The sequence below is a fragment of the Syzygium oleosum genome, unplaced genomic scaffold, assembly GCF_021117445.2.
Source record: "Syzygium oleosum isolate NSW1041296 unplaced genomic scaffold, Sole_v2.1 Sole_v2.15, whole genome shotgun sequence".
Taxonomy (NCBI): domain Eukaryota; kingdom Viridiplantae; phylum Streptophyta; class Magnoliopsida; order Myrtales; family Myrtaceae; genus Syzygium; species Syzygium oleosum.
The window spans coordinates 4,207,928-4,235,519 of record NW_026607499.1 but is presented as its reverse complement, the minus strand read 5'-3'; the positions used below and the strand labels follow the sequence as shown (position 1 = coordinate 4,235,519).

At 39.8% G+C, this 27,592-nt stretch overlaps 4 protein-coding genes and 1 pseudogene across 8 annotated transcripts; 2 read left to right on the top strand and 3 right to left on the bottom strand.

Moving 5' to 3' along the window:
* Positions 1–597: 597 nt before the first annotated feature.
* Positions 598–3,214, top strand: LOC115689227 (disease resistance RPP13-like protein 4; annotated as a pseudogene).
* A 1,094-nt stretch (positions 3,215–4,308) lies between these two features.
* Positions 4,309–6,399, bottom strand: LOC115689228 (putative RING-H2 finger protein ATL21A). 2 transcript variants are annotated; one of them, XM_030615222.2, is made up of 2 exons: positions 5,426–6,399; positions 4,309–4,602 (listed from the first exon to the last, which is right to left on the bottom strand). In XM_030615222.2, exons 1-2 carry the CDS (start codon positions 6,054–6,056, stop codon positions 4,472–4,474), a joined length of 762 nt encoding a protein of 253 aa, XP_030471082.2. In that variant the 5' UTR covers positions 6,057–6,399; the 3' UTR covers positions 4,309–4,471. The 2 variants fall into 2 exon arrangements, with proteins under 2 accessions (XP_030471082.2, XP_030471080.2); XM_030615220.2 differs by having other exon boundaries at positions 4,309–4,605; positions 5,426–6,385.
* Positions 6,400–11,873: 5,474 nt separating this feature from the next.
* On the top strand, positions 11,874–14,767 carry LOC115689226 (disease resistance RPP13-like protein 4). Of its 2 annotated transcripts, none has more exons than XM_056318297.1 (2): positions 11,874–14,287; positions 14,398–14,767. In XM_056318297.1, exon 1 carries the CDS (start codon positions 12,061–12,063, stop codon positions 14,254–14,256), a length of 2,196 nt encoding a protein of 731 aa, XP_056174272.1. In that variant the 5' UTR covers positions 11,874–12,060; the 3' UTR covers positions 14,257–14,287; positions 14,398–14,767. The 2 variants fall into 2 exon arrangements, with proteins under 2 accessions (XP_056174272.1, XP_030471077.1); XM_030615217.2 differs by having other exon boundaries at positions 11,874–14,304.
* A 671-nt stretch (positions 14,768–15,438) lies between these two features.
* Positions 15,439–17,816, bottom strand: LOC130134395 (RING-H2 finger protein ATL22-like). 3 transcript variants are annotated; one of them, XM_030615219.2, is made up of 2 exons: positions 16,686–17,808; positions 15,439–15,833 (listed from the first exon to the last, which is right to left on the bottom strand). In XM_030615219.2, exons 1-2 carry the CDS (start codon positions 17,314–17,316, stop codon positions 15,688–15,690), a joined length of 777 nt encoding a protein of 258 aa, XP_030471079.2. In that variant the 5' UTR covers positions 17,317–17,808; the 3' UTR covers positions 15,439–15,687. The 3 variants fall into 3 exon arrangements, with proteins under 3 accessions (XP_030471079.2, XP_056174273.1, XP_056174274.1); XM_056318298.1 differs by having other exon boundaries at positions 15,439–15,836; positions 16,686–17,791; XM_056318299.1 differs by lacking the exon at positions 15,439–15,833 and adding an exon at positions 15,872–16,357 and having other exon boundaries at positions 16,686–17,816.
* Positions 17,817–20,221: 2,405 nt separating this feature from the next.
* On the bottom strand, positions 20,222–23,810 carry LOC115689217 (nudix hydrolase 8-like). Its single transcript, XM_030615210.2, has 9 exons — positions 23,366–23,810; positions 22,821–23,101; positions 22,308–22,373; positions 21,973–22,110; positions 21,391–21,468; positions 21,253–21,303; positions 21,079–21,113; positions 20,822–20,930; positions 20,222–20,633 (listed from the first exon to the last, which is right to left on the bottom strand). The coding sequence occupies exons 1-9, from the start codon at positions 23,493–23,495 to the stop codon at positions 20,424–20,426; spliced, it is 1,098 nt and encodes a 365-aa protein (XP_030471070.2). The 5' UTR covers positions 23,496–23,810; the 3' UTR covers positions 20,222–20,423.
* Positions 23,811–27,592: the final 3,782 nt, after the last annotated feature.

Genomic DNA, 27,592 nt, shown 5'->3' with positions numbered 1-27,592 from the left:
GATAAAATAGGGATAGTAGATTTACAACGTTAAATTTTTGTATTTCGACTTTAGTTCGTTTTCATATAAAAAACAAAAAAAAATCTCTCTTTCCTAGGGAGAGAGAGTCTGCACTCAAGTAAAAATACAACCCGATTGCTGCGTTATGCGCTTTCTAATTCATGGTTCGCAAATTGTCCCCCTCCACCCATGATTTCACGTGAATTTCCTAGGATATATTATTTGATAAGTAAAGCAGCATGCGAATGTTGACAAATATGAGGCCTTGACCCCATCAATGTGGAAAAGCATCTCTCGCATCGAGTATGCAATATAAGCAAATCACTTTTGGCCTAAAACATCGAAAGTAGTCAACTGCCATTTTCTAGAGAAGGCCAGGCACGAAGCGAAGAATATCATTCGCTAAACACAGTCTATCCATAGTACGACAAAGAGCGATGCAAAGTGTGTAAAACGATTTGGCAGCTGTGCATTTGCTCCAGTAGCTTCTCTCTTACTCAGTTACGTGGATGGATGTCTGCGCGTGTTTGGGAGCTGCATACTGGAAAGCAACTTCCACGATTTCGAGAATTTGGAATCTTGCTGATCTCTGTTTTCTGTAGCAATGTTCTATGAAGTGGAGGTGAGTAACGCCATTCATATTCGTAGTTCACCGTAGGGAATTTGCAGATATTCTCAAGCACTAATCATCTGGTCCTAACAAGGCTCAAGGGAATAAACAGGTCATGAGAAAAGTTGAAAGAAAGATTGACCCCACGCCTTAGCTGTGATTTTGCCGATGCCGGACAGTTTTTGATCTGAGAGTAGTCACTGACTCACTGTGTCACGATGCTCTTAGCACTCCATTTTCATATTTCTCGAGGGATGAGATGGAGTAAGAGACTGCGTGTGAGAGAGAGAGAGAGCTACACTTTTCGTCTGCTTAACTTCATGGCAGAAGCATGACGATGGCTGATAGTCTTGTTCTGTTCTCTCCATTTTCTTTCATTTTGAATTCTCTCCGTTAGTCAGTCCTCCTCAACGGCCATGTTGTCAGCCTCACACACAGATCTCTCCCTCCTAGTGGTCTCCGACCCAATCCTGACCGTCCAGGTCGTTGAAAGCATCATCCCTTCTCTGCTTTCCTACTTCTCTCAAGTGAAGCAGCGACTTCCACCCCGGAACGACAACAAGGCCCAAGTCAACCAGAAAGCCAGCGACTTTCACGGTGACATCAAGAGAGCGAGGAGTTTGCCCATCGAGAGCCTCAGCAACGGAAGTGGCAGCAACAGCAAAGGAGGCAAGTCCAGGAAGAAGAAGAAGAATTCGAGGAGAAGCAACAGCAAGGGCAAGGAAGCTACCGACGATTCTCTTCACGATGACTTGAATGTTCAGGTGTGTGATCAGATCGGGAGGCTTAGCAGAGACCTCGGTTATGTCAAGGACGTGTTGCACAGGCTTAGGAAGACCGAGGACAGTGTCAGCAAGCTCATCAAGACCCTCTTCGAGCGAAGCAAGATTGCGGCCTTCCTGGATTCAACGCAAACACCTGGGGCTACCCACGGCAATTCAGAGAAGATCCAAGTCTTGCTGAACTAGTCACGAAGTTGAAGCTCCATATACCCCCTCCCCACAAGATATTGTCTTGACATCCGATTCTCCCAGGGGCGAGCAAGTGGCTGATGAGTTTGGCAACTATAAAGAAATGCCTGACTAGCGGTAGAGGGGAAGTTCCTTGGTAGTTCGGCTTGTAAGGACTTACGTTCCACCTATGAGCGGCTTGATACCCGATTGAAGCTGTGTTTGCTGTGTTTTGCCGTATTTCCTGAGCATGCTAAGATCAAGAAGAGAACCATGTATTACTGGTGGATTGGGGAAGGGTTAATTGACCCTTCAAATAGTAAAGACAAGTCAGTCGGTGATATTCTGAAGGAGTTTGTAGAAATGTGTTTTATTCAACCGGTGGTCAAGAAGCGCAGGATGGTGACTACAAGTAAAAGCTATATGATGTTGCCGCTGATATGCTCTATGGTGGTGATTCTGGCCATGGAAGCGGAGTTTTTCGACTTCGATTCTAGGGGTTGCCCCACAGTGGACTTCTCTAAGTGTCTTAGGTCTTGTTTGGTGAGATCGAAAGAGCCTTCCTGGCAGAAGGTGATGGACGATCCTGATTTGGAAAAGCTGCGTACTTTATTCAATGTCAATGAGCCTTACCTGGTTTTCAAGGTGGAATGGTTCTCAAATATGAAAAATATAAATTTTCTCTCCCTGGGAAGCTGGCAGGGGTCAAAGAAAGATCATTTCGAAGTGGAGAACACAGAATTCCTCCGGGGCATGAAGCACATGAAACATCTGAAGTTATTAAGCCTTCAGGGTATATCTAGAATCACTGGGCTACCCGACTCGATTGGGAAGCTTTATAATCTTCGGATTTTGGATCTTAGAGCTTGTCACAACCTCAAGTCACTTCCGGATGAAATATGTTCCCTGAAGGAGCTCATAGACCTGGATGTTTCCGGTTGCTACTTGCTTGAATATATGTCCAAAGGGCTTAGTTCGCTTGTTAAGCTTGAAGTGTTTATGGGGTTTGTGGTTAGTGATCTCGAAAGTGGAAGCTATTGTACTGTCAATGACTTGGCCAAGCTCCATAAACTCAGGAAATTGGGCTTTCGCACAAGCAGGAAGTCTTTCCCAACAGAGAAGGAGTTGAGGACTCTTCAAGAATTTAATGAGCTTCGCAAATTGACAATTGAATGGGGTGAGAATTCTATCTCAGAAGAGGATAAAGGTACAGAGTTAGCCGTTAATGCCCCAATCAAAAGCAAATGCATGGCGGGATTATTTCCATTCAAGAAATGCGCTACCCAGAAACCAATAACTGACGAGCCAAAACAATTCGAAAATTTGGAGAAACTAGATCTGCTTTGTTACCCTTCGACCACACCACCTACATGGCTAATGCCTGAGAAGCTTGAGAACCTAAAGACTCTTTATGTCAGAGGAGGCTATCTCCATCATTTGGGCCAGGTTCAAGAAGATACGAAGTGGAAAGTCAAGACTATGCGTTTGAAGTATTTGAACGAGTTGACAATGGACTGGAGGGAAATGCGGCAATCATTTCCAGATTTAGTCTGCTTGCAGATGGTTGATTGCCCAAGGCTCACCTTGTTCCCGTGTGACAAAAATGGAGTGTGGCTGAAAGAGCAGTTTTCTGAAAGCAATTACAAGAGATTAACATCACAAGCATGAATACTAGTAGTCCCAAGGTCTTGGCAAGCTCAGAGTACGACTAACAGCTCTTTTTTTCGATAGGTCTTTTGTCTTTTTGGAATTTTTGTGAAGGTTTAATTGTATTCCTTCTGATTTCAGGTTCCAGGTACAGCTAATTTCACTATATATATATATATATCGTACATAAGTGTGCGCGTGTGAGATGGTAGATATAATGAACTTGCTGCTTCTAGTGGAGAAAGCTAAGTTGGTGATATTGTTATTGGAAGGAGGGAAAGTGCAGAAAGCTACAAGCATGTCACACCATGGCACAGAGTGAAAGAACATCTCCGAAGATGTGGTCCTTCTTCTTTCTGGGCAACGATCATCGTTCATGAACTTCCTTCCATTTTCATCTTATTGCATAGTTGAAGGTGTTTGTATGTACTATTCATCTCCATAAGATGACAAGCACACTTAAGATTATGTTTCGTTGACTTCTGCTCTCCTGAATACTAGTATGTCTTAAAAATTTCCGCCTTTTTTTTTCTATCTTGTTCTGTCCATACGAATTTCTTGTATGCCCTGCCCCTAACTAACCTTTAATAAGCTCTAACTTGCGACTCCAACAAACTCGAGTACACAAACTGGATTGCATCTACTGTAGTTTCAGTGAAGACCGTGTTGTAATTTTTTCCCCTCATATATTGCAACATTTCAAATAGTTGGAATATGATAGGGGAAAGGACGTAATTGCCAAAATACAGTGCATCATCCAAGCAGAACAACCTGGCCATGTAAATTAACCTTCAATTCCTGGTTCAAACCAATTTGCATCATCTTGGTTACCCTTAAACTGTGCTTGAAGTCCCAGATGGAGACCTAAGTGTTGCTCTACTTTTGGCTGGCAATACGTGGTCTATTCTGATGGAAAGCAGAGTTTCTTTAATGTAATCAACCGGCCTTTCTGACAGAGAATGCCCTCTCTTATGATTGCATGGTGCATAAGAGTCCAAGATTAGAAAGGGTGTCTTATGCAGGTTTGAAATCATCTTAAAAAGATGTAAATCATATGTTTGTTCTCCTGTTGGGTTGAAATGATCTGAGACTAAATCAAACACAGTAGAAGAGTACACTTTTATGAAAATCAAATACAGTCGGAGAGTACACTTTTCTGAATCTCTGGCTGATGGTTATGAGATGGCTCTTCATCACAAATTTATTTTTACATGATTTAAGTATCAAATACCAGCAATCAATTGTTGCTTCAGATTTTCGAGCTTTAAGAGTCTGCTAATAATATGTGGGCTTCAAGCTCCTGATCCTTTTTCAGCTTCTGCAGCTCTCTAGACCGATATATTTTAATACTTACCAGGGCAACAAGTCCGACAACAATGATTCCGATGCTTAGAACTGCTGCTTCAGGGAAAAAATTAAAGAGCTTAGAGGTGCAGAATATATAACTGATTCAATTTGGTGAGTATATATGAAAATCACATGGATTTCTGAGCAGTTGAAAGAAATATTTTGTACAGGAACATGTAAGCTAAAATATACCAAAAGCTTCACTGCATGCATGCTTCTGACTAGGAAAAGAGTCGACCACAGACTTGATCATAGACCAAGCGGTTCATTTGGGCTATCAAGCCGGGGCACAAACATAAGTTTTGATATCTGTCGTGTCCAGTTGGCTTTTTGATATAAAACGCAGGCAGGGCAAGACGATATGATCGCCCCTTCCATCCAATCTCTTATCTCGTTCAACTATTTCAGAAAAGTATTATTCATTATTTTCCAAAGCTTATTGTTTGATTGTTTGGAAGGGTTGGGGATTTTTAGGCCTGATTGAAGCCCTGCCACCCATTCTGGCCATTTCGGTCTACAATCTTTCGGAGCTCGTTTTGATCACACCCACCAATGAACGTGTCTACTTCAAAAGTCATAAGGCAATAATCAAGCCCAGACAACGATCTGCCTAAACTATACTTAAAATATTGGTACTAGAATTGTCAGTCGAGCGTAATCGAGTTTGTCACTATTCAGCTCAACCCGCTAAAAAACTCGAAATATACTGGATTAACTTGCTTCTCATGACTGTGCTTACACTTTTAAGCTCAAGTCATGCGTGTAAAAGATACCATAGTGGCCAACATGGAACAAAAAAAATAAACCTTTGTGCAGAAGCTATCACCATTAATTCACATTTACAAAAGTAGACAGGGCGACGAAAAGTTACCTTTGCTATTTCCTCTGTCAATAGATAAGATATGTCGGTGACCGTTTGAGGTGAAGCCTTCAAAACCCGGCTGGTCCCATGTCAACCCTAGACCAAAGGTGTTATCAGATATATAAGGACTATAAGAAAATGGAATTGCAACTGTTTTAATCTTTTTGCAAGATGCCGGCACGGGAAGAGAAGATTTGACGGTATAAACGTGAAACCCGACGCCACTCAAGCATGGAATTTCTGTGACAGGATTCGAAAGAGGTGCCGAGCAGTTGAGGTAAGTGTAGTTCCTAACAGAATAATAGTAGCGGAAGGGCGTGAGGGAGAGGTTGAGATTGAGAAAGACTTCATGGACACAATTTTTAGGGTCAATGAGATTGAGCTTCCTAGTGTTGTAAAGAATGGATTTCACCACCAAGTCCCCGTAGGACGGGAAGCGAATTGCGGTGGCGTTTTCTGTACAAATCAGCTCAAACCCAGAAGAGTTGCAGTCGTGGGGTTGTCGAAATTTCACCCAGAAAGGAAATTGAATTTCAGGACCTCCATGGCTGCACTGTAAAGTTCTGGAATTAGACCTATAAGCTTCGGTAGCTATAAAAATGGAGGATAAGAAGATCATAACTAAGAAAATGGATTCCATCAGCGAGATAGCTGCTAGAGAATGAGTGAATATTGAAGCAGCCAATTCTGATGGAAACGTGATCGTGAGTTTTCTTCTGGGCAACTTTCGCGAGAAAATTCCCAGTCAGAATAACGAAGCCAGTTGCGTCGAAGTTTTAACAAGCTCAGGTCAACTCCAAGAGCACTAAAGAGGAGACCCCTTCCTGGTCTTTAATTAAGTGCACCACTTGACACGAAGAAGCCATCGAAATTACAAAAAGCAGGGTCAAGTCCTGAGGAGTGTTTACTGGGTTGGAACTTTCAGGTCAACTGCGTCGAAGTCCTGAAGCCAGTTGCGTCGAAGTTTTAACAAGCTCAGGTCACCTGCAAGAGCACTAAAGAGGAGACCCCTTCCTGGTCTTTAATTAAGTGCACCACTTGACACGAAGAAGCCATCGAAATTACAAAAAGCAGGGTCAAGTCCTGAAGAGTGTTTACTGGGTTGGAACTTTCAGGTTGAAAAGTCAGAAAACTCCTAGCAGAACCCCATCCCAGCAATTATGACATGTTTGCAGATCAATGAGGGGATATCAATCTTGTGGCTTCTTTTCTATCTAGTCTAGATTAGAATTTGATTTTCTTTCCTCCGTCTGAAACTTGCTGTCATGTTAATCCGAACCTTTAGTTAAGCGATGGCAACCTATAATTCACATGCATTGAGTAAGATTCCCACTACAAAAGTGGCTAGCTTTAAGGTAACTCTTGCGTGGGAGGTGTTGTGATTCGAACACGGGATCCACCCCATTAATTGGCTGTTCAGACCAAGAGGTTACAGATTGGACTTCATTTGCCGTCCACAAATAAACAATTTCTGGATATCACCTGCAGTAATATTAACAAATGAAAGTTGTGGCATCTTTATCCGAATCGTTTACTTCCTCTCTCTGGAATTTCATTGCTTGGATTTCCTTCTGCCCCTGGCAAAATTCCATCTTTCGTCGGCTAGTCAGTGGAGTTTCAGAGGTGTCACCTCCCCAGCTCCAAGTCTTTCTTGGGTCTTAGTTATTAACTTTCATAAGGCCTCCATTGATTTGAATTTTCAACCCTAGAGAGATGACTTCGACATGTTTGACTTTCGGAGTTATCTTTTCAATTTTGGAAAATGACACTTCATTCGGCACTTACTCTGGTGCTACAATTCTTCAATTTATTATTAAATGCCATAGTTTTTTAAAAACGTTATTTTCCTAGCTTGAAAATTCCATGTGGGCGCTCAATTGACATTGATCATTCAACATGACTTATGCGGAGAGACAATGACAGCAAAAATATTCTAGGATAACGCTGTTTAAGCCTTTAAGCCCTTTCGTCCGGGAATATATTAGATCGCAATCAAAACCCGAACTCTGTTTTCAATTGCAAACTGAAAATCAATGCTTCACTTCGAACATCACGCTGGTCGCTCTTCTCCTTCTACGACCACCACCATCCTCATGTCTAGCAAACTTTTCAGAATATAACAACATTTTTGGAAAAAAAAAAAAGAAAGAGAAATAAGGAACGAGTAATAATACATATATATCCGTAAGTACTTAAAAATTTATTTTACTGTGTTGTGCACTTTCTAATTCTTTGTTTGCGAAATTGTCCCCTTTAACCATATCCGATACCTTAATTTGAGGAGATCACAAAGAGGGAGCAAATCTGAGCACGTTAAAATATCCGGTTGAACCCATCTAACCAAAAACTTAAATCAATAAATTACGAGCCACTTTGAATATATTAACTTTTCTACACTACACGAATTTTTGTGAGACTTTTCTAACACATCTTACAAGTATATCTCAATGACAAATATGAGGCCTCGGCCAATCAAAGTGGAAAAGTATCTCTGGCAGTGAAAATGTAATACAAGTAGTCACTCTTGGCCAGAAAAAAAAAAAAGTGCATTAGAATTCCTAAAATTTATCTTGAAAGTGCAATTGAATTCTAAAACTCCAGAAAAAAGTAATCAAGCTCTAAAATTTGTTAAAGTGAAAATTTAAAAATAAAAATAAGAAAAAAGAAAAAGAAAGAATAACATGGTCTTCTCCTTCTTTCTTACATTGGCATGTACTATTCATTTTTTTTTTTCGTTTTCTTTAGTTCATCCGCAAAGCTTCGGGAGGCTGCCACCGCTTCTTTGTCTTCTCTCCGTTCGGGTCTCTCCACACTCTTTGATCTCGATACCCAGGGCCGACCTCGAAGCCGTAAACGGAGCTCAGCCTAAATGGTGTTGAGCTTGAGCGGCACGGCAGTGCTTGCCTAGATATGGGGCTCGAGCTCAACCTTGCAGCAGAGCTTGTGGTCTTTGCCTTAGATATATCATCTATTTAATAGTGTTTTTCTTATGCACATATCGAGTTTATCCCACTTGTAATATTGTGGACTTTGACCAATCGAAGGTCAAAAAGGAAAAGAAAAAGAAAAAGAAAAAGAAAAAGAAAAGAAGATGCGCGTTCATATAAAGAGGAAAGGAAAAGGAATAGAGAAAGAGAAGACCCACGGAAGAAATGGGACGGAAAGAAGAGAAAAGGGAGAAGGGGTACACGCCACGAAACCCCTCAAAGCCGGATTTATTTCAATTTACAATGCTCCATTAGGATTTAAGCATTTTGTTCTTCTAATTGGAGTAGTTTTCTTAATCATGGCACAAATTCGAAATTATTTGAAATTGGAATTGCAAGCCCGATTTAGTAGTTGTTAAACTTAGAAATTATGTGAGATTGATAGTTTAGGGTGTTGTGGAGTTGTAGGATTTAATATAATCAATTTCGGCTTACGGTTTGCCTGAAACGAAATTTCGAAGTTTTTATGTGTGTTGAATAGTATTCGACTAGCAACTTTCGGGCCAATTTTCGTCGGTTGTCGACTAGATTTTGGATTGGCCAAGCTATAGGTCTTCTAGTACTTTGAAAGTGCTTTTTTATTTTATTCTATTATAAGCTCGCTTGAGGAGTTTGGTGGAGAGAGTTATGGTGCAAGAAAGTTTGTCACGCGAGTGGTCATTGGTCATGCAAGTGGTTATTACTCACGTTAGTGATTTTTTTGCCATGATTGGCCATTCTTGAGGTCCTTTGTCAACCCATAGTGAGCATTTTGACTCTGAAATAGAGTGGTTTAGTCGAGTGATTAGATAAAGTAGTATTTTACTTGGTTTTAATGTCGATTATAGTTTAATTGATAGGATTACGAGATCGTATAACTACATTGTTTGGTTTTAGGCATTTTCAGGTGAGTAGTGCTATCTTTTCTTTGACTTTCTAAACTCATATTTTGAAAATGAAAAGGATTAAATATATTATGTGCAAAGTATGAGGCAAGAGTAATTTTTATAGCATATTTGATGCATAAAGTCGGGATCAGACATTTACTACCCTTTTGACTATTTGAAATGGCATGAAAAGCATTTTTTGAAACAATTTATGAGTTGATTATTGTGAAATGGTTTGAGAAATATTTTATGAAAGGGATTGCAAAAAGGTTATATGTTATTGATTTGTAAATCTGATTTATGAAAAGTTATTCAATAGTAAAAAAGGTATATGTTTCATATTGTGAAAACGATTTATGATGCTGATTCTAGATTGGTGGAAAGAATTGATTTGTGAAAGGATATATGTTCTAATTTATGAGATGGATTTTGGATTTGATTTATGATATTGTAGGATGATGGTTTGATGTTTAATATCACTATGAACTCGGTTAGGGGTTTTTGGGTATGCATACTAGTTTTAGAATATCCTTATGGGCCGAGCCACCGGTTAATAATAGGTAGAGACTTTGCTAATGGAGGAATCTTGGATGTCTTATTACTGGGCTTTGTGTCGTAACCATGATTTGATATTGAGCAATAGATTGGCCAATTAAATGCACCATTGACAAGTGAATTGATGAGATGGATCAATATAATAGACCATTGATGTGTAGTATGAGATTAATCAATGAAATAGATCATACAATATCAATTGAGGAGATTGACAATGGATTGGATCATTGATATCTGTCTTGATATAACTGATGAAATGAGTATTTCTTATATGTATAAAGCTTTGTTGAAAAGATAAAAATCGTTCTACATATTCTATATTGTAGATTTGAATTAAATGAGTTTCGGTATGGTTTTGCAATTTTGCATAGTGAGCGCTCGATTTGCTTATAAGAGATATGCACACCTCATTCATTTCAATCTTTTTAGGTTCTTTAACTAGCGACAATCAAAGGCGAGAGCGTTATTGGCGGGGAGCTTTTGGTAGTTGCGTTTTGGATATGAGTTGAGTTGAGATAGTTAGATATATATTTTAATACAAGATTTGTGTTTGAGGTTTCATCCTTTAAGTGGAAGGGCAGCCATGTCATTTTCCTAGTCTTATAGGATTCGGGGTGTGACACCACTCTTACTAGATACGTGGAGACATGAAATATGTCCACTGAACCTTTTACTTCATTGCGTCATAATGGAATGAAAATGGAAGAGCAGAGATTAAACCAGGAAGTAGTCTTCGAGTTGATCTTTTAATAGCTCTAAGTAAATTAAATGTGGAAACGTTCAATTTGTTTTTAGACCTTGATTTTCGAACTTGCTTCTCTGTGTCCACGTTTGGAGGCTTTAGAGAGATACTTGAGAATACAATGGCTGCCGAGCTCAAGGACCACCAGCCCAAATCTGGCAAGCTCCACCCAGAAGCTCGAGATTGACACCATTTGGGTCGAGCCTCGCTTGCACAATCAAGTCGACCTAAGATTTGGATATCAAGCTCCGCTTGTGATGGAGAACTCGAACTTAGATCTCAGGGTAACTTATAACAACCTAGTTTGACGAGGGCGGGGAGTGAATGTTGGGGCCAAAGGGCCTTGACAATGAGTAGCTCCTAACAGGCTTTTAGGATATGAATGGGGTAGGGATAAACAGAACTATGCACTGAATAGGAGGAGAGCGATTCTAAGACACACACACACACACACACACACACATATATATATATATATATGAAAATTGTAATGCTACTTTTGACGTAACGGCAATACTTAGCTTTAGAACTCGAAAATTAAACATGCTCACAAGTGACCTCTTGGTAACGTGCTCATTTGTATGCCAAAAAACAAAACAGTGAGATTCGGTATTTGATGGGTCAAAGCGGACAATACCTCAGTGAGTATATCCAAGGCATCACAATATTGTATCAAAGTGGGGTCCTTCTAATAGGTGTGTGGTTCGCCAAAAGGCATGGTCCTTCAAGAGAGAGAAGCGGCTCTCAACAGAGAGTGCAACGACCTTAATCAATCCAACCTCATCTAGGAAGACAAATCGCAATCCCACTCCTTCTAATAGGTTTTCGTTTTGTTGGTCGTACGAATTTGGTGTGGGGGGCCTCGTCAGCGCTTGCCCTTGTCCTTGCCTCCAGCAAAAAGAAAAGGGAAAAAAAAATTCAAAAAATTATTAAAAAATATCTATATCTGCACCGGTCATCTTATAATATCGATCGTGTCATATCGAATGACCGGTATGTACGTCAGAGATTTTTAATTTAAATTGATTAATTGAATTAAATTGGTATTAGTATAAAAATATATATAATTAAATTGATGCAATTGAAGGATTAAAGGCTGAATTGATGGCTAAAGGTAATGATTTTAGGATTATTTTGGGGTTGCTTTCCCCCGGAAGAGTTGGAAGAAAGGTCGACCCCATGGCTTTGCTGTGATTATGCGTTGCGTGACAGAGCCTTGACTTGAAAGTAGTCACTTTACTCACTGTGCCGCGATGCTGACAGCACTTCAATGTCGTTTTTCACGAGCGATGAGATGGAGGAGAAGACCGTGCATCCGTGTGGGAGAGAGAGAGAGAGAGAGAGAGAGAGAGAGCTATTCCTTGTCGTCTGCTTCACTTCACTTCACTTCATGGAAGAAGCTTTGACGATGGCGCAAGTCTCGTTCTGTTCGCTCCACCATCTTTCGCTTTGAGTTCTCTCTGTCGTTCACTCCCACCTCGCTCCTCAACGGCCATGTCGTCGGCTTCACACACGGATCTTGCCCTCCTAGCGGTCTCCGAGCCGATATCGACCGTCCAGGTCATCGAAAGCATCATCCCTTCTCTGCTCTCCCACTTCTTCCAAGTGAAGCAGCGACACGTTCCACCCCGGAACGACGACAAGGCCCAAGACGACCGGAAAGCCGGCGACTCCTCTCACGGTCGCATCCAGACAGCGAAGAGCTTGCCCGTCGACATCAGCGCAACGAAGAAGAGGAAGGAGAAGGAGCTGACGAGACGCCGCAGCTGCGGAGAGGAATCGATCGACCATTCTCTTCGCAGTGATTCTAATCACGAGCTGTGTAATCAGATCGAGAGGCTTTACAGAGACCTCGGTTATATCAAGGACGCGCTGGACAGGCATAGGAAGGCCGAGGACAACGTCAGCCAGCTCATCAAGGAACTCGTCAAGCAGAGCAAGGACGCGGCCTTCCTGGATTCACCGCAAACACCTGGGGCTGCCAACGGCAATTCCGAGAAGATCCAAGTCCAGCTCTCTGACCTCACCGAAATAGTCACGAAGTTGAAGCTTAATATTCCCCCTTCCAACAAGATATCGCCCACGACCTCCGATGCCCACAGGGGCGCACAAGTGGCCGATGAGTTTGACGACTGTAAAGAAATGCCTTACTTTGCCGTAGAGCAGAAGTTGCGTGACAGTTCTGTTTGCAAGGACTTACGTTCCACCTACGAGCAGCTTGATATCCGATCGAAGCAGTGTTTGCTGTGCTTCGCCGTATTTCCTGAGCATGCTGAGATCAAGAAGAGGTTCCTGTATTACTGGTGGGTCGGGGAAGGGTTGATTGACCCTTCAAATAGCAAAGACAAATCCGTTGGTGATATTTTGAAGGATCTTGTGGATAAGGGTTTCATTCAACCGGTGGTCAAGAAGCGCAGGATGGTGACTACGAGTAAACGCTATAAGATGTTACCGCTGATACGCTCCATGGTGGTGATTCTGGCCAAGGAAGCGAAGTTTTTCGACTTCGATTCCAGGGGTTGCCCCACAGCGGACTTCTCCAAGTGTCTTAGATCTTGTTTGGTGAGATCGAAAGAGGCTTCCTGGCAGAAGGTGATGGCCGATTCGGATATGGAAAAGCTGCGTACTCTATTCAATGTCAATGAGCCTTACCTGGATTTCAAGGTGGACTGGTTCTCAAATATGAAAAATATAAATTGTCTCTCCCTGGGAAGCTGGCGGGGGTCAAAGAAAGACCATATCGAAGTCGAGAACACTGAATTCCTCCGGGGCATGAAGTGCATGAAACATCTGAAGTTTTTTAGCCTTCAGGGTATCTCTAGAATCACAGAGCTACCTGGCTCGATCGGGAAGCTTTATAATCTGCGGATTTTGGATCTCAGAGCTTGTCACAACCTCGAGTCACTTCCCGATGAAATATGTTCCCTTAAGGAGCTCACAAACCTGGATGTTTCTGGGTGCTACTTGCTTGAATATATGCCCAAAGGGCTTGGTTCGCTTGTTAAGCTTGAAGTGCTGATGGGTTTTGTGGTTAGTGATCTCAAAAGTGGAAGCTATTGTACTGTCAATGACTTGGCCAAGCTCAAGAAACTCAGGAAATTGGGCTTTCGCACAGGCAGGAATTCTTTCCCAACAGAGAAGGAGTTGAGGACTCTTCAAGAATTTAATGAGCTGCGCAAATTGACAATTGCATGGGGCGAGGATTCTGTTTCGGTAAAGGTTGAAGGTGCAGAGTCGGCCGATGAGTACCTGATCAAAAGCAAATGCTTCGCGGGGTTATTTCCATTCACGAAACGCACTGCCCAGAAACCAACAACTGACAATCCGAAACTTCCCGAAAATTTGGAGAAACTAGACCTGATTTGTTACCCTTCGACCAAACCACCTACATGGCTAATGCCCGAGAAGCTTGAGAACCTAAAGACTCTTTATGTCAGAGGAGGCTATCTCTCCTCCATTCTCCATCCTCATCAGTTGGGCCAGGTTGAAGAAGATAAGAAGTGGAAAGTCAAGACTATGCGTTTGAAGTATTTGAACGAGTTGACAATGGATTGGAGGGAAATGCGGCAATCATTTCCAGATTTAGTCTGCTTGCATATGGTTGATTGCCCAAGGCTCACCTTGTTCCCGTGCCACAAAAATGGAGTGTGGCTGAAAGAGCAGTTTCTAAAAGCAATTACAAGAGATTAACATCACAAGCATGAATACTAGTAGTCGCAAGGTCTTGGCAAGCTCAGAGTACAACTACCAGCTCTGTTTTTTTTAAAGGTCCTTTTGTCTTTTGGGAATTTTTGTCAAGGTTTTAACGGTACTCCTGATTTCTGGTTCCAGGTACTGCTAATTTCACTGTATAAATATATTCTACATAAGTGTGCGCGTGTGAGATGGTAGATATAATGAACTTGCTGCTTCTGGTGGTGAAAGCTAAGTTGGCGACATTATTGTTGGAAGATGGGAAAGTGCAGAAAGTTACAAGCATGTCTCACTATGGCACAGAGTGAAAGAACATTGTAGAAGGTGTGGCCCTTCTTCTTTCTTGGTACCGATCATCGTTCATGAACTTCCTTTCCATTTCATCTTATTGCACAGTGAAGGTGGTTGCTTGTACTATTCATCTCCATAAGATGACAAGCACACTTAAGATGATGAATATGCTGTGCTAAATACTTGGCTTTGAATATAATATTACGTTTCATTGATATCTTCTCTCCTTAATACTAGTAGGTTCTTAAAATTTTATTTTTTCCTATCTTATTCTGTCCTTACTTGTCTGTCGTATGCCCTACCATGGTCAACCTTTGATAAGCTCTAACTTGCAAGACGAACAAACTCGAGTACACAAATTGGATCGCATGCACTTTTGTTTCAGTGAAGACCATGTTGTAAGTTCTCTCCCTCAAAGATTTCGACATTCTAAATAGTTAGAATTTGATAGGGGAAAGGACGTAGCTGCGAAAATACAATTCGTCATCTAAGCAGAAAAAGCTGGCCACGGAAAATAACCTTTTATTCCTGAATCAAACCAATTTGAATCATCTTGGTGACCCTTAGATTGTGCTTGAAGTCCAAGATGGAGACCTAAGTCTTACTCTACTTTTGGCTGGCGATGCTTCCTCAAGCACATCTGGTTGGTTTTCTCTTGCAAAGGTGAAAGCTGAAGGGGAGATAAAAGAAGTTTAGTAGTCTGAGCTTGATGTATTTGACAAGGATGTTCTCGACAGTTGGTGGTAAACTTCGCCGGTCAGAAAGAGAGAAAAAGATGTGTTGAAGCATGGTCTATTTTGATGGAAAGTAGAGTTACTTTAATCCAATCAACTGGGCCTTCTGACAGAGACTGCCCTCTCTTATGATTGCATAGCGCTTTAGAGTCCATTAGAAATAGCATCTTATGCAGATTCTAAATTATCATAATAATATGTAAATCATATGTTTGTTCTCCTGTCGGGTTGAAATGATCTGAGACTAAAATAAAAAAACAGTAGAAGAGTAAGCTTTTTCTCTCTAAGACTAAAAGAACAGATAAATTCTGAATCTCTCTGGCTGATGGTTCTGAGATGGTTCTTCATCACAAATTTAATTTTACGTGCTTCTAGTCTCAAATACCAGCAATCGATTGTTGCTTCAGATTTTTGAGCTTTGGGAGTCTGCTAATAATTTATGGGCTTCAAGCTTCTGGTCCTTTTTCAGCTTCTGCAGCTCTCTAGACCGATAAATTTTCATGCTTACCAGGGTAACGAGTCCGACAATAATGATTCCGATGCTTAGAACTGCTGCTTCAGGGAAAAAATAAAGAGCTTAGAGCCGCAGAATATATAACCGATTCAATCCGGTGAATATATATGAAAATCACATGGATCTCTGAGCAGTTGAAAAAAATCACCTGTACAGGAGGAACATATAAGCTAAAATATACCAAAAGCTTTACTGAAATTGCATGCTTCTCACTAGGAAAATAGTCAGACTATAGACTTAGATCAAAGACCAAGCAATTCATTTGAGCTATCTAGCCATGACACATGCAGAACTTATGATCTGTCGTGTCCAATTGGCTGAGGTTGTTTCTAATATAAAATGCAGGCAGGGCGAGGCAATATGATCACCCCTTCCATCCAATCTTTGATCTCGCTCAACTAGTTTCAGTAAAGTATAAATGATTATTTTGAAAGCTTTTTGTTTGATTGTTTGGAATGGCTGGGGATTTTAGGCCTGATTGAAGCCCTGCTACCCCATCTGACCATTTGGCCTGCAATGTTTTTAAGGCGAACCTCTCCCAAGCTCGTTTTGATCACACCTGCCAATAATCGCGTCTACTTCAACAGTCATAAGGCAATAGTCAAGTTGAACCCAGACAACAATCTGCCTAAACTTTGCTTAAAATAGTGATACCGGGATTGTCAGTCGAGCGTAATTGAGGTTTGTTGTCGCTATTCAGCTCAACCTGCTTAAAAACTCGAAATATTCTATATTAACTTGATTCTCACGGTTGTGCTAGCACCTTTAAGCCTGTCATGCATGTAATAGATACCACAGTGACCACCATGAAACAAGAAAAACTTTTATGCAGAAGCCATCACCATTAATTCAAATTTGCAGAAGTAGGCAGGGCGATGAAAAGTTACCTTTGCCACTTCCCCTGTCGATAGATAAGATATGGCGATGACAGTTTGAGGTGAAGCCCTCACAACCAGGCTGGTCCCATGTCAACCCAAGACCAAAGGTGTTGTCAGATATATAAGGATTATAAGAGAACGGGATTGCAACTGTTTTAATCTTTTTGCAAGAACCTGGCACGGGAAGAGAAGATTCGATGGTATAAACATGAAACCCGATGCCACTCAAGCATGGAATCTCTGTGAAAGGATTTGAAAGAGGTGCCGAGCAGTTGAGGTAAGTGTAGTTCCTAACAGAATAATAGTAACGGAAGGGTGTGAGGGAGAGGTTGAGATTGAGAAAGACTTCGTGGACACAGCTTTTAGGGTCAATGAGATTGAGCTTCCTAGTGTTGTAAAGAATGGATTTCACCACTAAGTCCCCGTAGGATGGGAAGCGAATTGCGGTGGCATTTTCTCTACAAATGAGCTCAAACCCAGAAGAGTTGCAGCTGCGGGGTTGTCGAAATTCCACCCAGAAAGGAAATTGAATTACAGGACCTCCATGGCTGCACTGTATAGTTTTGGAATTAGACCTACAAGCTTCGGTAGCTCTAAAGATGGAGGATAAGAAGATCATAACTAAGAAAATGGATGCCATCAGCGAGATTGCTGCTAGAGAATGAGTGGTACTGAAGAGCTTATTAAGATGGAAACGTGATTATATATCTATTTCTGGGCAACTTCGAAGAGAAAATTCCCAGTTAGAATAAAAAAGCCGCTAGCCAGTGCCTTGGAAGTCTTAACAAGCTTAGGTCAACCGCAAGAACACTAAAGATGAGACACCTTCTCGGTCTTTAACTAAGTCCACACTCGACGCGAAGAAGCCACTGAAATTACAAAAAGCAGAGTCAAGTCGCGAAGCGTGTTTACTGGGCCGGAACTTTCAGGTCGAAAAGTCAAGAAAACTTCTAGCAGAACCCCATCTCAGCATTATAACATATCTGCAGATCAATGAGGGGACATCATCATCTGTAGTGCATGCATTTGGCTTCGTTTCTGTCGAGTCTAGTTCAGATATAATTGTCTTTCCTCCGTCTGAAACTTCCTGTCGGATTAATCCGAACCTGTAGTTCAAACATGTCACGCCAAGAGATTATAGATTGGACTTCATTTGCCGTCCACAAATAAACAATTCCAGGATCTCACCTATAGTGATATCAACAAATGGAATTTTTTCGCATCTTTCTCCGAATTGCTTTACTTCTTCTTTCTGGAATTTCATTGGTTTGGTCGCCCACTGTTTCTGACAAAATTCCATCTTTTGTCGGCTAGTTTGTGGAATGTTCACAGGTCTCGCCTGACCAGCTCCAGGTCTTCCTTGGGTCTTCCTTATTAACTTATATAAGGTATTCATTGGTTTGAATTTTCAATTCTAAAGAGATGGCTTCTGCACGTTTGACTTTTAAAATAAGAAAATGACAATATGGTGTTTACTTTGGTGACACAACTTTTCAAGATCTTACAAAATTCATAACTTTTAGAAAATGTTCATTTAAGTTGCATTGGCAATTTCCCTTACCCGAAAGTTTCAAACGGGATTAACTTAATATTTAATTATCCGAGGTGGCTTGTGTGGAAAGATGATGACTGCAAAAAAAACTTATAAAACTATGCAGTTTAAGCCCCTCCATGCACCAATTTGAGGATTTGGGACTAAATTAGGTCATCCAAAAACGGCCGCTTCGTTGCTTGATAGTCCGTTCGAATTGAAATTGGAATTTGAGGCTAGGGCTTTTGGGAAAACAAATTAAACCTAACTTATCAATTTGGAGCAAGAATTTTGGGTTTAGTGTTTGGTTTATGGAGCAAGCAGAACTTAATCTCTAAAGTTGGGGCAAATTTGATTTGCCAAGCAACGTTGTTTGATCTGTATCTCGAATATCTTGACATCTCCGGTGAGAGTTGCATTACTTACTCTAAAATAATGCTTCATGAGATTTTCTAGTGATAATAGTGGTCGATGTCGTTTGAATGATTGATTTTCAAAAATTGTGTTACTTAAGTGATTGCTTGAAAGTAAGCGCAAGGCACTATTCGAGTCAATTTATTTGATGTGCTCCCCAGAGTTTGGATGATGAAAAACTAGTCAATGGAAAACGTGTTCCATTGACTGAAGACAAGTTTAAATTGGGGCAAATGACTTTCCATTATGGTAAGAAGGAAATTTTCTTCCCTGATTTCTTGCTGCACATCCAAGTGAGAAGTCCTCTATTGTATTTCCTATCTATCATCAAATTATGTTTCCCGTTAAGTCTCATAAGTTTTTTCATAACTCTCGTCTATCATCTCCTTAATATACTTCATTAATGCTCTTGTTCTTCTACTTTTTAAAAAAAATACCGTCATATACAATATTTTATAAATATGATATCGTAATTTCTTTATTGATTTCTTTATAATTCTCATTATTTTGATGGAATATCAGATATATAAAGAAGATATTGATTCTAATTTTTTTAGTCATTGCCTGTAATTTTTAAACATAGAAGCTGGCTTTAGTGATTCACTTATCATCAAATACCAGCAAACCAAATTTTCAACTTGTTTTCAGCATGAACAAACACCAGAAGATGGTTTACTTTCTCTAAATTCAAACTTACTCAAATCATTTTCCACCGATAAGAAGATTTCAGTAAAACAAAAAATCCCTAATGATTATTTTCCTTTTCTATTTTACAAGACACAGCAGGGGTGCAATATATCAAGGGGGAAAAGGCCTGCAAGCGACGCAGAATGTTCTGAGTTTGGTTCCCAGGACAGTGATCCAGGCAATAAGCTGACATAAATCTGACTTCTTTGTATGTATAGATACTGTTTCCCTAATAAGTCCACCTGAGAATTGCCAAATTCCTAGTCGTTTTATATTTTTGGTTCTATTAACTTTGGAGAGTTTGTTTGTTTTCCAGCTTTTAATTGCGATCAATCTGCCAAAAGAAAAGTCTTGCCTGGTAGAGAAGCAAATCTACCCTGTTTAGGATTGAGATCAAAAGACCCACTAAGAGATTTGCGCAATGAAACACTTGATCAAAGTCATTGCCTATTTTCTGAGTCGAAATCGCGGTCAGAGCTAGCTTTAATGGACGGGACTAAGTTTTCTAACCAATAATCTAACACCTGATCTGAGCAATTATCTTCATTACTAGCATCTTCTGTTTGTGTCTCATCGTCCCCACCTCACCATCAAGATTATGCAAGCCCTGTAGAGGATCATTTACCTTTATTTCTAATGAGATTTTACAGTTACAGGGTCAATCACTTGGAACTTAATTGCTGAACTGGTTCAAGCACTGAAGCAACACCCATCAGCTTCCCGGTTGTCTTTGTTTTAACTGGCTTACCCCCAATCATTTTCAGGGTCCTTTTAACGCAATGGAATGTTTCATCCAGTGAAAAGATGTCATTTCAAATTCATACTCGACATTCTGGTGTATACACGGAGAAATGACGCGACTAAAGTAACAGAAGATGCACGACTTTCCCAATGTTACTATAGGCATGATGCATGAGAAGAAAGAATTACATTACAGGGATACCTTGTTAATTTCATCCCTCTGTGACTTATCAGCTCCAGTATTTAAGGAAACTGGAACATCTCGAATGGGAAAGCAACTATTTCATACTCAGACATTGAAAGCTAGAGATGGTACATGATTGGAAAATCATCAATGAGCAAGGTACATCAGCTGCTTCCTGGAGGTGGACCTGCTAGCCTGAGCAGGCTTCACAATCATCTTGGGAGTCAATTACATGGTAGTAGAAGTTTGATTCTTTGCCGTCGAACTTGGAGGCTGATTGATGAGCAGACAATCCGCAATACTGTTTCCTCAGCCGAGCAATGTAAATATCGATTACTTTCTTGAACATTCTATCGCCTTGGATGAGTTGGTGCTCTACAAATTCGACCAATGGCATCCACTGCATAAAAAATTCAGCTGGTATTTTCAGTGAAAACTGTGATTATGAAGTCAAAGCAGCGAATGATGTACTTTTACATCCTCGTTCGAGCATAACCGAAAATATTGCTGATTTGCTTTAATAGTCTACGTTTAACATCAAGAATCGTCACTGAGAAAGCTTTGCTACTCTATGGAGGCAAGCACTACCTTGGCCGCTTGAATTTCGACATCATCGACAGATATTTGAGTCGAAAGAGGTCTTAACATGCAAATGAAGAACAAATCTGACTTGTTGAAAGCTACATTGTGCGCATGCCTGAAATTGAATTAAGGAAAAGAAGAGATAATGAATTATAATCCATGAAAGGTACGGCAAAAGTACCATTCTTTGATATTCATTTTACTTCTAAGAAGATTCTGTCAACCACAAGGCAACTTATAGGAAAAAGAGTTCTTGTCATTACCTGAACCCGATTATTTCTATAAACTCAGTATCTATCTGCAACATGAAATAAGGAAAAAGCTTGTATTAGGGAAGAATTTGAAATAATTAAGAACTTAAAACTGCTTGTTGATCCCGTCATCGATGTATAAGTAATGCGAAAAAAGCGAAAATATTGTGAAAAAGAGATACTTACACCGGTTTCTTCCTTGACTTCTCTTACAGCTCCTTCAAATATCTCCTCTGACTGCCAATTAAAAGAGTAATATAATGACAATGAGAGGAAAAGAAAAGAAAACTCAAGTTAACCTATCTTGCACATTCAATCAGATACCTCAGCAATGAATCCAGTCGGTAATTTCCAGAGACCAACACACGCTGGAGAACAGTATATCTCTTGCACTACAAGGACCTGTTGGCACTCGTCAGTCATTGCAGAACTGTAGGACTAGACTTTGGCAAAAGGTTAAAAAAGGCAACATATAGAAAGAAACGACTAGACTCTAAGCAGGTCACAATTTCGGCATTGGGGGCTCAGTCCATAAGATGCGTCAACATTGATGAATGTCGACAGAGCAAGAATGAAGCATATGTTTTATGTGATTCTTAAGCCCCATCCATTTGAGGGAATTACAGTCAGTTTCTGTCTGCCTGGTTTTCATTCAAGCTCCAGAGCTCGTTCACATACAACTGTCTAAAAGTTAATTTTGATGAACGATTCAGCCAATCAGCATGAGTTGTTGTCAGATAAACCTTAACAAAAGTTGATGTCCTTTTATTTGATCAATGTCAATATCAACATAAATAGTATGAGCACGACAATCGCCGGGACAAGTTCACTGTGAGTTCAGCTGTGATTCCATGAATTTGGTAGCATCATCTACTCTTCCAATTTATCAGAGAAAACATGTCGTACCTCATCCTTTTCATTGATGACAAGGCCTCCAACACCAACTTGATGAGAAGCATTGCCAGGAAGCATGCATGGCCCTTCCGGTAACCAGTACGTCAACATCACGTAATTTACTTCTGCATGGTGGTATCTGAATCCTTCCTTCAATCATACATAAGAGGAGTAAAAATGTGTTGTCAGTGGCGATATCACTCACTACTTTTGAACTAAATAATCTACCAGGGTTACATATATATAAGAATCTGCAGGGGCCGTCACAAAGTAGGTACGTGTGAAATATTTTCTGTTTTGTGGTGGAAATTAAGTAACTTACGTATGATAAAGGAATAGTGAAGTACCTTCACAGCAATTGGAATAAGCTCAGACATTTGCAGAGGCAACTTTAGCCATATTCCCTTCTTTCCCTGCAGTTATATGATTTAGGGTTTAATCCCTTGCTATCAAGATAATTGTGAAATTAGCATTAGTCTGCAATTAGGTTTAGAAGCAGCCATTGACCCATTGTCACATTCAAAATGCAAATACTGGTATATTACATTAACAATACTATTGTCAGTCCAAATGTTGACGTCTCCTAGAAGAATTCCATCATGAACCGATGTCTACGGGTTCAGAGAAAATGGCCTAACATTGCAAAGAGGATATTACATTGCTTTTTTTTTTGTAATTAGGATCAATTTGTCAGGAAAGCTCGTCACTGCCACCGATGAAAGCTCAAGAGGATGCTTCTGAATGAAAAGAATTGTAAGCGGGGATATTTCAACACGGGATTATAAGGTATTGAAGACTCTTGAATATAATACCAAAATTACAGCATAGCTTGAAACTCACTGCATAAGAAGACCCTTCACCTTCATTTTCCAATGTGAAAGAGAGGAACGAAGCATCAAAGCGAAGGCATTTTGATTGGTGGGTAGTTTGTCCGGATCAACCACAAATCCTCCATATTCATCATCGTTGCCACCTAGCACTCTCAGATCTCTTGAATAAACACTCGAGATTATGCCGTTTGTCCCGCTAGTATGATACAAAGAAGATTCTGTCACCCGTTGGCCAGATGAACTCAATGCCCCATTTGAAGTAGTATGAGGATGGTTTGATGTACTTGACAAAGCAGTTCTAACTGAAGAACCTAAACAATGAAAAAACAACATTATCAAATGGGAATTAAAGTGCATTTATCAAATCGGCAAGTCTTTCTGTATATATAATTCCAATTCCAAGTATGCACATTTTCCTGATTTATCCGTGAAGCAAGGACAAACTTGAGATTGAACATCCTTACCAAAAAAAAAAAAAAAAACTTGAGATTGAACATTCTAAATTAACAGTTAGTAACCATGAAATCAGCATTTTCTGCTTGGCAATAAAAATGGCATCTTTAAAGAGCATTCACCTCTGCAAGAACAAAACAAGGGAGAGACCCTGACACTCAGAGTGTCCCTCCAATTCATGACCGAGGTCGAGTATAATCTTCCCATGTGGGCTAATGTAGTAGACTGCGAATCAAACAGTTTCAGCTCCATAAATGGCAACCCTTCTGATACCTCGACGACTTCAGTTGAAGTTGAACCCGAAAACGCCAACTTTTACATCCAATCAAGATCCCAAGATCCATCACGATCAGAAACAAGGAACGTCCTTCGGATCCAACGTCCTTCGGTATCAACTAAGAGAAAGAGGGACCAGAGAGTTCGCACAATGCAAAGTACAGAAGGCTACTAAAAGAATGATTAAGGTGAGTCAATTGGCACGATCATAAGCTTTAATACGTGTCGACAAGGCCATTAGAGAGAATGATTAAGGTGGTGGGTAGTGATATCTTATCCAAAGATACTGATAAATAGTATTCGAATGGTGGGTATATTGCTTTGCCGATTCGTGGTGTGAAAGGCGTGCTCTTTTCTTTTTATGCCAGATGCTGACGAGTTACAATGGATAAAGGAAAAAGAAGAGGTTCCTGTTTCAGTAGGACAGCTAAATGAAGAAAAAGAGGAAGTAAGTAATATTTCTCGAGACTTCCATTTATAATAAAGATCAGTGCCCAAAAAACTTAGAGAAAATGACACAAAGAGTCCTCGAATTTTGGTTTAATATGCAATATGATTCTTGAACTTTTTAATTTGTTCAATGTCGTCCATGAACTTTTGATTCATGTTCAATTTAGTCCCTGAACTGTATTGAAATGTTCAATGTAGTCTTTCTATTAATTCAAGTTCAGAGACTATATCGAAGATTTTCATATAATTCAGGAACTACGTAAGTCCAAAGACCATATTGAACAAATTAAAAGTTCATGAACCATATTGAACATTAGGCTAAAATTCAGGGACTACGTTGAACAAATTAAAAAAAATTCAAGAACTATATTGTACATTGGGCCAAAGTTCATGGACTGTTTGTGTCATTATTCCAACTTACTAAGTACCAATAAGAAAGACCTGCTAGAATTAAAGTGATCATTTTTTTCTTCCTACATGTAATCCATACTTTATAAAAATTGAAATATATATCTTATTGATTACATATTTAACCGGTGCTCGCCATCAAGCTCAATAAGAATAATGAAGCGGACTCAACTGTGTTGGGCATTGGACTGAAACCCTCTCAAACATCAAACAAGGGCAAACTACTCAGCTAGGTCAACCTCCATCGCTATGTACAATGAAACTTAGGACAAGAGCGGGACGTGGACAAATTACTCATCCCCTTTCTTCTTCAACCGTTCTGCTGCAGATTTCGCATGTTTGTCTGTTCTCTTTTCGCAACTACGTACAGCTAAATATACACGGACACGCTGATCAGTTCGAATAAGTTAGGCTTGGACGATGACGAGAATATCCCTGGTTGACTATGAGAGCATCCTAAGAACCAGCTGAAGTTTTATAGTGCCAAGTTGGTGGGAGTTTTTGACGTGTGGGATGAGAACGAAGCAGACGCGACGTTGGTGGACTGACTAGACCTGCTTCGAATTCATTTCTCCCCTCGCTTTCATCTTCGTCGTCTTGATTATTTCTTTATTGTATCTTCCATAGTTACCAAGATTGCGTAGATGCAGAAATATACACGCAATCACAGACGTGATTCATAGGCCCGCGCCACGCGAATAACGTGAAAACCTGCACCACTTGCCCATATGGTATCGTGGGGCATGTCGGTTTTCATCTTTGTTTTTGGGGATATAAATACAAATGGTTTCTGAATTTTGGCCCAATATACAATGTGATTCTCGAACTTTAATTTGTTTAGTGTGGTCCATGAACTTTAGCGCAATGTGCAATGTGATCCATGAACTTTTCATTTATTCATTGTGGTTCTTGGACTTTTGGCACATGTTCAAATTAGTCCCTGAACTATGTGAACATGTTCAATGTTGTTCCTAAACTTGAATTAATGGAAGGCCAACATAGAACATTTTTATATAATTCAGAGATTAAGTTGAACATGTACCAAAAATTCAAGGACCACATCGAACAAATTAAAAATTTACATTGCACATTTGGCTAAAGTTCAAGGATCACATTGAATGAATTAAAAGTTCAAGGATCGAATTGCACATTGAACCAAAGTTCAGAGACTATTTATGTTATTTTCCCTTATTTTTATATATAAGAAAGTTTTATAGTGACTTCTCCATCAAAATTTTAAAACAAAAATTATTCTGGCTTTTAGAAACTTGTGAAAAGATTTGACAACATTGGATGCAAATGGCTTTAGAATATCCAAAAAATTTGTCAATTTCAAAGTACTGTTTTCTCATATTATACACGATTAATGAATTGAAAATGTAACTCTTTTTATCATTAGGAATGGCTACCAAATGTCCCAGGAGCACCGGTTAATGATACCCTTCTAAATATTCAGGATATACTATCAAACGTATAATCAAATCTTAAGTGCTAAACATTAAAAGAACTTAGAAAAAAATATTTCATCTAGACCGCCAAAGAAGACTGATTAGTAGTATGTTGTTTTGAAAGCTTTTAATGACCACCACAGTGATGGCTGGATCACGGCCTCTAAGAGCAAACAGCACATGCCATAGTTTAAGAATTTAATTCTCTTTTGTTTGTCATTAATTAATTCACTTTGTGGTGATTAATCATCAATAAAAGTATGGCCTAACGATCTTGTCGTGCATAACATTGAACGTGAAAGAGGCTGGGTCAAAGCTTCATTAATTAGAGGGTAGTGTTGTACAGGGACATTTCTACAAATCCATCATTTATGAACATATTTCGAAATCTACTAATGACATAATAAAATTTACTAACACGAAATCAAAATTACCATCACTATTAAAATTATTAATTAGAGATAAAGAGAGATATGTGATTTGAGCTCATTGATTTGTGGAAATTTTGATTGTGCATATTAGAAGAAATTGTCCAATCGATCTTAAATTATGTACATATACCGATTTAGTTCTAAACTTTTCAATTTTGCTAATTGAGTCATAAACCTTAGTGCGAAATTCTAATATAATAGTTCCGGTCAATTCTTACGGGAAATCGCTGACGTGGCCGTGTGCCACATTGGACAATCAGCGATGATTGAACCGCCACATCAATTATTTCCACAAAAATTAGTCGGAATGACTACATTGAAATTTCATGTAAAAGTTTCGGACTAAATTGTCTTAATTAGAAAGTTCAAGAATGAATTGACATATGTACAATAAATTTAGAATCGATTGGATAACTTTCCCATGCACATTACGAACGAGGACCACATCGTTTCTAATTCATTTGATTTTGCTCAAATTTTGTTATGATTTGATGGTTTGAGTGACAATTTAAGCTCTCGGAAGATGAATGCTCGCGTTATGGTCGTCTTCAATCTTCATCATCATGCTAATGTCACGGTCTCGAGGTTTTCATGCGCCACGGACCGTGCACAATCAAAGAATGCTTGTCCAAATCCTAATGGAGCTTCGGGAACATTCCCAGAGACAGGCGATATGGTAATTATGCCGCATTCTAGAGAGTTCTTGGTATAAATGCCGGTAATTGGTGGATGGGAAAATGCGATCTCGGTCACCTATTCAAGAGTCGATCAAGGATGTAATCTGTCGAGTCCTTGTATAAGTAGGGTGTTCTCCCCCTCATTTGAAGCATTCGAACAATAGAAGCAATTTTTATTCTCTCCCAGAGCTTGATTCTCTCTCTATGATCCGGAGCGATCGAGACTTGGCTTTGGCGCTCCAACGATCCAAGGAAGCCTAAGTCGCCGCACGGGTCGCTATCAAACTATCGACCCGTGACACTAACACATAGCAACTTATTTGCGAGTTAACTTCTCATCGGGTTTAACTTCGCACGATAAACATACGAAAATGATTTCATCGCTAATACTCCTATCACATTGTAGATTTTCTTGGGAAAAGTACTTAAAAAGTCCTAAACCTATTACATTGGTACCAATTTAATAAACCATTCAATTGGACCTAAATCTTTTCAGATTTGTATCAATTAAGTCCATCCGGCCAATTTAGGCCAGAAATTATTGATGTGGATGCCGACTGTCCTATATGGCACGGTCGACACTGACGTAAACATTTTTTTTTTTAATAATTTTTTCGAATTTGTTCTTTTTTTTATCTTTCTTTTTCTTTCATGGCTTG

Excerpts from the sequence above, each read along its gene's own strand:
- LOC130134395 (XM_056318298.1), bottom strand. The coding sequence starts at position 17,316 with ATGGCATCCATTTTCTTAGTTATGATCTTCTTATCCTCCATCTTTAGA. Across the intron at positions 15,837-16,685 it reads CGACAGGGGAAGTGGCAAAG|CAGTTCTAAGCATCGGAATC; the intron begins GTAACTTTTCAT and ends TCCCTGAAGCAG.
- LOC115689217 (XM_030615210.2), bottom strand. The coding sequence starts at position 23,495 with ATGGAGCTGAAACTGTTTGATTCGCAGTCTACTACATTAGCCCACATG. Across the intron at positions 23,102-23,365 it reads CTTGTTTTGTTCTTGCAGAG|GTTCTTCAGTTAGAACTGCT; the intron begins GTGAATGCTCTT and ends TTCATTGTTTAG. Across the intron at positions 22,111-22,307 it reads TTATTCCAATTGCTGTGAAG|GAAGGATTCAGATACCACCA; the intron begins GTACTTCACTAT and ends GTATGATTGAAG.
- LOC115689226 (XM_056318297.1), top strand. The coding sequence starts at position 12,061 with ATGTCGTCGGCTTCACACACGGATCTTGCCCTCCTAGCGGTCTCCGAG.
- LOC115689228 (XM_030615220.2), bottom strand. The coding sequence starts at position 6,056 with ATGGAATCCATTTTCTTAGTTATGATCTTCTTATCCTCCATTTTTATA. Across the intron at positions 4,606-5,425 it reads TGACAGAGGAAATAGCAAAG|CAGTTCTAAGCATCGGAATC; the intron begins GTAACTTTTCGT and ends TCCCTGAAGCAG.